The 13,353-nt window shown below is 37.9% G+C and overlaps 1 protein-coding gene across 1 annotated transcript in view; it reads left to right on the top strand.

Moving 5' to 3' along the window:
* Window positions 1-4,272, top strand: part of slc9a7 (solute carrier family 9 member 7) — a 66,390-nt gene extending 62,118 nt beyond the window's left edge. The window contains exon 16 of the mRNA XM_061887947.1: window positions 3,747-4,272. Within this exon, the coding sequence (XP_061743931.1) occupies window positions 3,747-3,986 (240 nt within the window). The 3' untranslated portion in view covers window positions 3,987-4,272. The remainder of the gene's footprint in view (window positions 1-3,746) is intronic.
* Window positions 4,273-13,353: the final 9,081 nt, after the last annotated feature.

Genomic DNA, 13,353 nt, shown 5'->3' with positions numbered 1-13,353 from the left:
GTTGAATCGCTTAAGCCGCTGAAATCCCAGTCTGAATCCGAGCTAATGTCACTATATCTTGCTGTGGTAACCGCCATGTTGTTTGTATTGGCAGCCCTGTATGACGTCACAGGGAAATGGATAGTGGTTTCGAAAATAGCGAAAATAAGGCACTTTAAAGCTTTATTCAGGGATATTCCGAGACCGGTAAAATTTTGAAAATTTAAAAAAAAAAATACAACAAGCCACTGGGAACTGATTTTTATTGTTTTTAACCCTTTTGAAATTGTGATAATGTTCCCCTTTAACACGGATCAATCGTCCTGTCCCCTTAGCAGAAAAACAGCCCTATGATGTTTCCACCCCCATGCTTTACAGTAGGTATGGTGTTCTTGGGATGCAACTCAGTATTTTTCTTCCTCCAAACACGACGAGTTGAGTTTATACCAAAATGGATACATGGATGATACAGCAGAGGATTGGGAGAATGTCATGTGGTCAGATGAAACCAAAATAGAACTTTTTGGTATAAACTCAACTCGTGTTTGGAGGAAGAAGAATACTGAGTTGCATCCCAAGAACACCATACCTACTGTGAAACATGGGGGTGGAAACATCATGCTTTGGGGCTGTTTTTCTGCTAAGGGGACAGGACGATTGATCCGTGTTAAGGAAAGAATGAATGGGGCCATGTATCGTGAGATTTTGAGCCAAAACACTCCTTCCATCAGTGAGAGCTTTGAATGGTTGACCAAATACTTATTTTCCACCATAATTTACAAATAAATTCCTGGATTTTTTTTTCCACATTCTGTCTCTCACAGTTGAAGTGTACCTATGATGAAAATTACAGACCTCTGTTATCATTTTAAGTGGAAGAACTTGCACAATCGGTGGCTGACTAAATACTTTTTTGCCCCACTGTATATGTGTGTGTTATATATGTGTCTGTGTGTGTGTATACATATATGTTTATGTATGTATATGTAATGTGTGGGCATGTATGTATTTGTTTGTGTGTGTGTGTTTGTGTGTGTGTGTGTTTCCCATTTTTTCAAATCCATGATGTATTAAGTATGACAGGAACAGTAGAATGAAACATTAACAAGTAAGAGATGTCAAAGTACATCAGACTTCTAGTCACAGGAACATTTGCAACACTCGTCTCTGGTTAGACTTTTAAAGAAAAGTGAAAAACATACAAAAAGGTTAAGACAAGTACAAAATAATTCTGTGTGTATAAATGTATATATATGTGTGTGTGTGTATATATCTAATTAGATGTGTGTGTGTGTATATACGTACGTGTGTGTGTGTGTATATATGTATATTTGTGTGCGTATATATATAAAAATGTGTATGTATGTGTGTGTGTTATATGTAAATGTGTGTGTATATATATATATATATATATGTATATATATGTATATATATATATACAGTATATGTATGTGTGTGTGGATATAAAGATGTATATGTATATTAATGTGCATGTATATATGTGTGTGTGAGTATTTATATGTGTGTGTGTGTGTTTATATGTATTTGTGTGTATATATATATGTAAAATTGTGTGTGTGATTTAAGTATGTGTGTGTATAAGTGTATATGTGTATGTGTGTATATATATATATATATATATATATATATATATATATATATATATATATATATATATATATATGTGTGTGTGTGAGTGTATAAGTATATGTGTATATATTTACAGTATATGTGTGTGTATGTAAGTATATGTGTGAGTATATATGTATATTTGTGTGCATGTAAAAACTCAGTTTCCATATGAGTTGGGAAATTGTGTTAGATGTAAATATAAACGGAATACAATGATTTGCAAATCCTTTTCAACCCATATTCAGTTGAATATGCTACAAAGACAACATATTTGATGTTCAAACTGATGAACTTTTTATTTTGTTGCAAATAATCATTAACTCTACAATTTGATGCCAGCAACCAGTGACAAAGAAGTTGGGAAAGGTGGCAATAAATACTGATAAAGTTGAGGAATGCTCATCAAACAATAATTTGGAACATCCCACAGGTGTGCAGGCTAATTGGGAACAGGTGTGTGCCATGATTGGGGATAAAAACAGCTTCCAAAAAGTGCTCAGTCTTTCACAAGAAAGGATGGGGCGAGGTACACCCCTTTGTCTACAACTGCGTGAGCAAATAGTCAAACAGTTTAAGAACAACGTTTCTCAAAGTGCAATTGCAAGAAATTTGGGAATTTCAACATCTACGGTCCATAATATCATCAAAAGGTTCAGAGAATCTGCAGAAATGATTCCACGTAAGCGGCATGGCCGGAAACCAACATTGAATGACCGTGACCTTCCATCCCTCAGACGGCACTGTATCAAAAACTGACATCAATCTCTAAAAGATATCACCACAAGAGCTCAGGAACACTTCAGAAAACCACTGTCACTAAATACAGTTGGTCGCTACATCTGTAAGTGCAAGTTAAAGCACTACTATGCAACGTGAAAGCCATTTATCAACAACATCCAGAAACGCCGCCGGCTTCTCTGGGCCCAAGATCATCTAAGATGGACTGATGCAAAGTGGAAAAGTGTTCTGTGGTCTGACGAGTCCACATTTCAAATTTTTGGGGAAATATTCGACATCGTATCATCCGGACCAATGGGGAAGCAAACCATCTAGACTGTTATCGGCGCAAAGTTCAAAAGCCAGCATCTGTGATGGTATGGGGGTGCATTAGTGCCCAAGGCATGGGTAACTTACACATCTGTGAAGGCACCATTAATGCTGAAAGGTACATACAGGTTTTGGAACAACATATGCTGCCATCTAAGCGCCGTCTTTTTCATGGACGCCCCTGCTTATTTCAGCAAGACAATGCCAAGCCACATTCAGCACGTGTTACAACAGCGTGGCTTCGTAAAAAAAAGAGTGCTGGTACTTTCCTGGCCCGCCTGCAGTCCAGACCTGTCTCCCATCGAAAATGTGTGGCGCATTATGAAGCGTAAAATACGACAGCGGAGACCCCGGACTGTTGAACGACTGAAGCTCTACATAAAACAAGAATGGGAAAGAATTCCACTTTTAAAGCTTCAACAATTAGTTTCCTCAGTTCCCAAACGTTTATTGAGTGTTGTTAAAAGAAAAGGTGATGTAACACAGTGGTGAACATGCCCTTTCCCAACTACTTTGGCACATGTTGCAGCCACGAAATTCTAAGTTAATTATTATTTGAAAAAAAAAATTAAGTTTATGAGTTTGAACATCAAATATCTTGTCTTTGTAGTACATTCAATTGAATATGGGTTGAAAAGGATTTGAAAATCATTGTATTCCGATTATATTTACATCTAACACAATTTCCCAACTCATATGGAAACAGGGTTTGTATATATGCATGTATGTATATATATATATATATATATATATTTATACATATATATATGTATGTATACAAATATATATATGTGTGTGTGTGTTTATATGTGTGTGTGTGTATATGTATATATATGTATATATATGTATATACATATATATAGATGTATATATGTACGTGTATATGCGTATATATATATATATATGTGTATATATATATATATGTGTATGTATATATATATATATATATATATATATATATATGTATGTATGTATGTATATATATATATATGTATGTATGTATACAGGACATGTCAACAAAGGCAGCACTCCTGTCATATAGAAGATCTTTGACTGCTCTTGAATAATCCTCCCAATAAACCTTCCAGAACCACGAGCAGCCGAGGGACCCGGACTGCGACCTGATCCGCAACGATGGCGACCTGACCTTCACCTTCGGAGACACTGCCATCGCCACAAACGGGGTGTCTGGCGGCGGAGGGGCGGGACAGAGCACCAACGGACGTGGAAGCAGCGGCACGTCGGAGGAGGCCCTCCAGCGTGACCTGGACTCGAGGGAACTGAGCCGCGGAACCAGACTGGTCTTCCCCATGCTGGATCACACCTGAACACACACAGGAGGACAAAGATGGCGGTCATTCCTGAGGAGACACTTCTTGATTTCCTTTTCTTCTGACAAATAGGAGCCAAATATATGTCCTTCATCCACTCGAAGATGAGCAGAAACAGGAAAGAGTGAAATATTTTATTTTGCCTTATTTTGTGGGACTTGAAGAAAACAAATAATTATAATGACATCAAAAGTGTCCATTTAATATGAAATATACTACAGCTTCATTTCATTGATTGTATATTAATTACAGTCTAATAATAAAAATATAAATATACATGTAATACATACTACTCATTTATGTTATATATATTCAGCAGATGAATTATTTCAATTGAGTTCCTTCATGTTTGGATGATTTATTTGATGATTTTTTGAATGTTTTTTGTCAGCACTTGAGGAATGTATTTGCTGCTGTCGAAGTCAGTGGGCGGGTCTTAACACCTGATTGGTTACTTGCCACGTCCGCTTAATTGCACTCATTGGACGAGGTTCCTCTTAGACCCGCCCACTGACACGTGAGCTAAAGCAGTGGTCCCCTAACCACCGGTCCGGGGGAACCGGTACCGGTCCATGACGCATTTGCTACCGGCCGGAGAGAAACATGAAATAATTTATAAAGGACTGGACTTAACTTTGGCCTGTCCCACTAGACCAGGAGACAGCAACCCAAAATGTTGAAAGAGCCATATTGGACCAAAAATACAAAAAACAAGTCCGTCTGGAGCAGCAAAAAAATAAAAGCCATATGACATACATATAGTGTGTTATGAGATGGAATTAAGAGGACTTAAAGGCAACTAAATGAGCTCAAAAATAGCTACAAATGAGGCATGATGATGCAATATGTACATATAGCTAGCATGTTAGCATCGATTAGCTTGCAGTCATGCAGTGACCAAAGATGCCACCTCAGTAGAAGCATTTAAGTCTCACCTTAAAACTCATCTGTATACTCTAGCCTTTAAATAGACTCCCTTTTTAGACCAGTTGATCTGCCGTTTCTTTTCTTTTTCTCCTATGTCCCACTCTCCCTTGTGGAGGGGGTCCGGTCCGATCCAGTGTGTTGGATCCGCTTTGGACTGGACTCTCGGGACTGTGTTGGATCCATTATGGATTGAACGTTCACAGTATCACGTTAGACCCGCTCGACATCCATTGCTTTCCTCCTCTCCAAGGTTCTCATAGTCATCATTGTCACCGACGTCCCACTGGGTGTGAGTTTTCCTTGCCCTTATGTGGGCCTACCGAGGATGTCGTAGTGGTTTGTGCAGCCCTTTGAGACACTAGTGATTTAGGGCTATATAAGTAAACATTGATTGATTGATTGATTGATGTTTGATTAGCAGTCCACACAAGTCAATAACATCAACAAAACTAACCTTTGTACATTCACGCACAGTGTTAAAGGTTTGGTGGACAAAATGAGACAGAAAAAGAAGTGGCATTAAAACTAGGCTGACCATATTGTGAAATCCCAAAAAGAGGACACATATATGCGTGCTAAGGTTGGGAGTAAGTGAAAATTTGCCAATGATACTCGAACTTGCTTTATAAATAATATATTTATTTAAATAAAGCATTTTTTTCTCCTCTGTTGACTGCTGTGTTGGCGCTAGGGATTTTTAAAATGGGGTCCCGCAGTAAATTTTCGGGGTCCCACTTTTTTGTTAGCGTTTTGAAAACAAATGGTAAACGTATTCATTATCCTGTTGTATCTCACATTCTATATCGTGTTTTGGAAAAAGGTTGTCATAAATGTTACTTAATTCGTTAAAAAAATAAAATAAAAAAAAGAAAACAAATGTGTGTACATATGTAAATGTATTCAGTTATAAACATTTATTGACTTTCTTCTTTCCTTGATGGATCTAAACTTTACCGCTGCTGGTAGTTTTTTCTATGTTTTTATTTAATAAGTTGTAGGTGTATTTATTTCAGTGTAATAAAAAATGCGGGTACTGCTTAGCTTGAAGCTAACAGCCAGCCTGTCTCCATCCTCGAATGATGTGGATCCAGCGGGAGATAAAAGTGAAGTTTCCATGGACTCACAAATACTAAAATAACTCATTTTATGGAGTTAAAAATGTTGACTTTACACTCACCTTAGTGTTTACCAAGAAGTCTATTTCCTTTTCCCGGCAAAACTCGAACCAACATTTCCTGTCAATGGCGTCCCTTCCCTAACTTCCCCGGAAGTCCCGCCCCCCAACCAAAGCCATTGGCTAACACCCCGTAGCAGCCGCTACAATACTTACAGCTAGAATTAACCAATTCAAGTTTTTCATATATATATATATATATATATATATATATATATATATATATATATATATGTATGTATGTGTATATATGTATATATGTGTATATACAGAGGTGGGTAGTAACGCGCTACATTTACTCCGTTACATTTACTTGAGTAACTTTTGGGATAAATTGTACTTCTACGAGTAGTTTTGATGCAACATACTTTTACTTTTACTTGAGTATATTTATAGAGAATAAACGCTACTTTTACTCCGTTCCATTTATCTACATTCAGCTCGCTATTCGCTACTTTTTTTTTATCGATCTATTAATGTTTGTTTTGGTTAATGACAGAGCTTCAAAGTAGAATCTACGCATGCCTGCGTTTCACCAATCACATGCAGTCACTGGTGACGTTGGACCAATCAAATAGAGCCAGGCGGTCACATGACCCGACTTAAACAAGTTAAAAAACGTATTCGGTTGTTACCATTTAGTGGTCAATTGTACGGATTATGTACTGTACTGTGCAATCTAATAATAAAAGTTTCAATCAATCAATCAAAAGTGTAAAGGAAAAAAGACACTTTTTATTTCAACCGTACTTCCCGTCACAAACCTAAAGACTGATCGCACAGTTCCTGTCTTCACAATAAAAGCGCCGCTCCATTGCGCCTGCGTTAACAAAATAAGAGTCTCCGAAAGCCAGCGCAAACAAGCTAGCAAGCCACGGAGTTTGCCGCCAATGTGTTTCTTGTAAAGTGTATAAAAACGAATATAGAAGCTGGACAAATAAGATGCCAAAAACCAACGACTTTCATGTGGTATTAGACAGAAAAGAGGAACTTTTTTCCTCCTCCATTTGAAAACGCTGACGTCTGATTCCAATCATTGCAAGTCATCAGAATCAGGTAATACACCAACTTATATTCTTGTCTTCATGAAAGATAGGAATCTATATGTTAAACATGCATGTATATTCATTAAAACACCTTCAACATGTCAACAAAAACGGCAAAATAAATAAATATAAATTATATACTGTATATATAAATGTATATATATATATATATATATATGTGTGTGTATAAATGATTTGTGTGTGTATGTATATGATGTGTGTGTATGTATATATGAGGTAGATCACATCCATTTGGTCATTTACTAAGTAATTGATAAACTTTGAAAAACTTATTGGGGTGTTACCATTTAGTGGTCAATTGTACGGAATATGTACTGTACTGTGCAATCTACTAATACATGTTTTAATCAATCAATCAAACCAATGAATGCCTACTGAGGCTATGGTGCTGTTAAGTTATTGTGGCTCAATGTGCCATTTTTTTTTCATTTTATTTTAATGTACTATTATTTAATATATAATATTGTTTTAGTTGCTTAAGAGATATTACTGGCTCTGAATTTGTTCATTGCTATTTTTATGTTTTTGTGCATTATTTGTTGCCGTAATCAGGTTACTCATCAGTTACTCAGTACTTGAGTAGTTTTTTCACAACATACTTTTTACTTTTACTCAAGTAAATATTTGGGTGACTACTCCTTACTTTTACTTGAGTAATAAATCGCTAAAGTAACTGTACTCTTACTTGAGTACAATTTCTGGCTACTCTACCCACCTCTGTGTGTGTGTATATATATATATATATATATATATATATATATATATATATATATATATATATATATATATATATATATATATATATATATATATATGTATGTGTATATATGTAAGTATGTGTATATATATGTATACATGTATGTGTATATATATATATATGTATATATATATATATATATATATATATATATATATATACACACACACACCCCGCCTTCCGCCCGATTGTAGCTGAGACTGAGATAGGCGCCAGCGCCCCCCGCGACCCCAAAAAGGGAATAAGCGGTAGAAAATAGATGAATGGATTGATATATACATATACGGTAACTTAACCCTGGACCTACATTGAAAATACACGCAACCCTAATTCAAAATGCCAGACATTTGACGCATTTAAAAAAAAACGCCGCAAAAGAGGACATGTCCGGGGAAAAGAGGACGTATGGTCAGCCTACATAAAACGCATCTTATAAAGTCAGAGAATGTTAAACATGTAAAGCAGGGGTGTCCAAAGTGCGGCCCGGGGGCCATTTGCGGCCCGCAACTAATTGTTTACCGGCCCGCCACACATTCTGGAAATGCTATTGCAAAGATAAAAAAGAACACTTAAAAAAAGGGAAATGAGGTGACGAGGAAAAGTTGCAATATTGACACAAAGCTGCCATGCAGGCTGTTTTTTTTCTTTTGTCTTTCTTTACTTTTCTTTTTTTGCCATTGCTCAAAAAAAAAAAAAAAAATCTAGGTTGTAATTCATTATTTTCAAAGCTCCAATTACTTTGAGTATTTCACTTTAAAATGTTTTGTGTTGTAAATATTGCATATATTTTGGGTTACCATATAAAAACATCAAAGTTTTCTTTAACAAAAGAGCATAAAAGAAACAAAATAATAGTTCAAACGTAAAATCAATATATTTTGATCCTGTAACTTATGTGTTGAAAGTAAAAGAAAAACCTAATAAAAATGTATAACTTTATGAGTGGGGCACCCTTTGGATCCCAAATATATTTATTGGTATTTTATTTATCTTTTCATTGTTATTACTCCAAAAATATAAAGTAATTAAAATCAATGGTGTCCTGCATTATTGATCTTTTAGGGCTTTAATTAATAAATATTGCATATTTCAGTCTTACTATAAAAAAAAAAAGTAGTTTTTGACAGAAACGCCATAAAACCTTTTTTGTTTTACTTTATATCAAATTGAAGTTGATATAGAGATGTATTGTAAGCGTTAAATTAGAAATTTTTTTATAATTTGACTTATTTTCAACATTTTAATGACTGAGAACCTTTATGGTCCCCGAGACCCTTAAAGGTAAAATGAAAAATCCATACATTTTGTTCTGGTTTGAAAATGACAAAATATCAAAATGGACCCCGCACGCTTTTTCCATTTGTGGCCCTCAGTGGAAAAAGTTTGGACACCCCTGATGTAAACAAAGTACGGTGAGTTCAAGGACTGCCAAAATGCAGTTTTTCTGCATTCGGTTGTCGGTATGGGCTCTGCAGGGTTGGGTTGGGGTGGGCGGGTGCTGGCTTTATCTGGCAGGGGGTGGATTCTCATGGCGTCCTCTTAAAGTGGTCTGGTGTAGGTCGCGGGCCGTGGGGGAGGGCGGTGGCCTCCTGGCCGTAGTTCCTGGTTGTCGCCTGCATGGACTTGGGGAGGGGGGGTATGTCCGGGCCCTCTACTCCTCCTACTTATAGCACACACACTCACACATATATAAGACTTTGGGGGATTGTCCTACAGGGAGGCATGGTAGGGGGGATAAGGACACCTCCTATGGGACTCCAGTCCTCCTGTCTTGTCCCCTGCTCGTCCATCAATCTTAGCTGCATTATAGACACTTAGGATTTTGGGGGGCTCGACTCTTCCTGAATATATTTTACACCCCCGCGCCCCCAACCCTGGCCACCTTACCGACGCACGGGGGAGGGGGTGCTGCTAGCGGGGTGTATAAAATAGTCAGGAAATGTCATGAATACAAAGGATTCTGGGTATTTGTTGTGTTGCGTTTATGTTGTGTTACTGTGAGGATGTTCTCCCAAAATGTGTTTGTCAATCTTGTATTGTGTGGCTTCACAGCGTGGTGCATATTACTAAAAGTGTTAAAATTGTTTATATCACAACCATTAGTGTACTCTGTGTCACCCAGTATGCCTTGCAGTCGTGTGCGTGTTGCCGCGGAAGGCAAGGATACCGATCCCAAAACCATGTATATCAAATAGTTCCGGATGGTTCGACCGCCACCCGCCCGAATCTAATTAAAATCAATTTTTTCATCATGTCAACCGCCCGACCCGCGGTTTATACGCGGACTCCGTGGATGAGACCGCAAACCGCACATCTCTAATATACATATATATATGTTTGTATATATTGCGTATATATTGCGTTTTGTAAGTATTTGGTCACAAATACTTACAAAACGTAGCTTACCGCAAAAGTTTCAACAGAAGTGTCTTCTCAGGACGTCTCTGACATGTGACCAAATAATTGCGAGGTCAAGAATGTGCTTTTTTGTTTTGTTTTGTTTTGTTCTCTCAGAAAACTTGTGGCCAAGACGAGAAAGAGCCCAAGTTCAAAAACAACAATGGCTGCTTTGTTTGCCGCTCTTTACATCTCACGGCCCCTAAATTGTCTCCTCTTTGTCCTCAAGTGAAAGTCTCGTCCACACGGACGCTTTGACGCTTTTTTACATTTTACTTTGCAAAAAAAAAACCAGCCTTTAAAACAAAAATAAAAGCGTATTAGCAGTCTTGTCACCTGCATGCCCAGGCAACAGGGGGCGCTATAGCCAGTAAACATAGGGCAATTCTAACCAATCAGAAGCCTGAAAACAGTTTCAGACTTTATTCTATACTTTTAAATAAAAAGCTTAAAAATTAGTCTTATAGGAAAAATAAAAAAATCTAACAAAATACTTTTTTTTTCTTGTTTCTGCTTTTAAAAAACAATAACTTTGCTTAAAAAACATATAACATGCCTTAAAATATATTTAATCCATTACCTTGGTCTGCTAAAGAAGCAAGAACAGCATATATTATACCAGAATAAACAATTATTTTAACGTTAAATACCAAAATATGTGAGCCTACACTAAAATTCTGTCACGTGCATGCCAGGGCTACAGGGGGCGCTATAACCACGAGCCAATCAGAAGCCTGAAGAAAGTCACGGAAGGAAAAGAGAAAGTACAACTTGAATAAAAACAAGAGTTGGAATCGCAGTGAAAGGTATGAAAACATTTTGTCTTCTTTTTTGAACAATAATACGTCACATTTCACAATTTCAATGAAAATAAAAACAGTGGGAAAACATGAAAATGCATAATTTGGCAAAATTCGACTATTTATTGTCCTTGTAACATTTACTTGGGAAACGGATTGGAAATGACGATAAGATATTGTACTATATTTTTGACCATGAATTTTATTTAGTTTTGTAACTATATTATAGCAAGTGATAGGACATCTTGCAAAAAAGTCTTAAAAGTAAACACATTTTTCTATTCCATTTTTGTCTTGTTTTTAATACACAAACTCCTACAGAACCAAAAACCAGTGAAGTTGTCACGTTGTGTAAATGGTAAGCAAAAACAAAATACAAATATTTCCAAATCATTTTCAAATTATATTCAATTGAATAGACTGCAAAGACAAGATATTTAATGTTCACACTGAGAAACTTTGTTATTTTTTGCAAATATTAGCTCATTTGGAATCTGATGCCTGTGACATGTTTCAAAAAAGCTGGCACAAGTCGCAAAAAAGACTGAGAAAGTTGACGAATGCTCATCAAAAGGTGAACAGGCTAATTGGGAACAGGTAGGTGCCATGATTGGGTATAAAAGCAGCTTCCATGAAATGCTCAGTCATTCACAACCAAGGACGGGGCGAGGGTCACCGCTTTGTCAACAAATGCCTGAGCAAATTGTTTAAGAACAACATTTCCCAACCAGCTATTGCAAGGAATTTCTGGATTTCCCCAACTACGGTCCGTAATATCATCAAAAGGTTCAGAGAATCTGGAGAAATCACTGCACGTAAGCCATGATGTTACGCCCCTTCGATCCCTCAGGCGGTGCTGCATCAAAAAGCGACATCAGTGTGTAAAGGATATCACCACATGGGCTCAGAATCACTTCATAAAACCATTCTCAGGAACTACAGTTTGTCGCTACATCTGTAAGTGGAAGTTAAAGCTCTACTTTGCAAAGCCAAAGCCATTTATCAACAACACCCAGAAACGCAGCCGGCTTCGCTGGGCCCGAGCTCATCTAAGATGGACTGATGCGAAGTGGAAAAGTGTCCTGTGGTCTGACGAGTCCACATTTCAAAGAACTATCCGGATTGTTCTAGGCGCAAAGTGTAAAAGCCAGCATGTGTGATGGTATGGGGGTGCATTAGTGCCCAAGGCATGGGTAACTTACACATCTGTGAAGGTACCATTAATGCTGAAAGGTACATACAGGTTTTGGAGCAACGTTTGTTGTTATCCAAGCAACGTTATTAGATAGATAGATAGATAGATAGATAGTACTTTATTTTATCTAGCTCCATCCTATCTTGCCGATTGTATTGTACCATATGTCCCGGCAAGAAATCTGCGTTCAAAAGACTCCGGCTTATTAGTGATTCCTAGAGCCCAAAAAAAGTCTGCGGGCTATAGAGCGTTTTCCGTTCGGGCTCCAGTACTCTGGAATGCCCTCCCGGTAACAGTTCGAGATGCTACCTCAGTAGAAGCATTTAAGTCTCATCTTAAAACTCATCTGTATACTCTAGCCTTTAAATAGACCTCCTTTTTAGACCAGTTGATCTGCCGCTTCTTTTCTTTCTCCTATGTCCACCCCTCCCTTGTGGAGGGGGTCCGGTCCGATGACCATGGATGAAGTACTGGCTGTCCAGAGTCGAGACCCAGGATGGACCGCTTGTCGGGACCCAGGATGGACCGCTCGCCTGTATCGGTTGGGGACATCTCTACGCTGCTGATCCGCTTGAGATGGTTTCCTGTGGACGGGACTCTCGCTGCTGTCTTGGAGCCACTATGGATTGAACTTTCACAGTATCATGTTAGACCCGCTCGACATCCATTGCTTTCGGTCCCCTATAAGGGGGGGGGTTGCCCACATCTGAGGTCCTCTCCAAGGTTTCTCATAGTCAGCATTGTCACTGGCGTCCCACTGGATGTGAATTCTCCCTGCCCACTGGGTGTGAGTTTTCCTTGCCCTTTTGTGGGTTCTTCCGAGGATGTTGTAGTCGTAATGATTTGTGCAGTCCTTTGAGACATTTGTGATTTGGGGCTATATAAATAAACATTGATTGATTGATTGATTGATTGATTTATTCCGTCAGGAGAGTTCCTTCAGGAAAATTACAATTTTCAGCACAATCCCATTCAAGATCAGACAAACATTACAGGGAGACAGAACAGGATCGCTGACGGGTCTGCCGGCTTCCAGCGCCCCTTACA

The sequence above is a fragment of the Nerophis ophidion genome, linkage group LG26, assembly GCF_033978795.1.
Source record: "Nerophis ophidion isolate RoL-2023_Sa linkage group LG26, RoL_Noph_v1.0, whole genome shotgun sequence".
In the NCBI taxonomy this organism is placed as follows: Eukaryota; Metazoa; Chordata; class Actinopteri; order Syngnathiformes; family Syngnathidae; genus Nerophis; species Nerophis ophidion.
The sequence above is the reverse complement of the archived record's forward strand: the minus strand, read 5'-3'. Positions and strand labels throughout refer to the sequence as shown.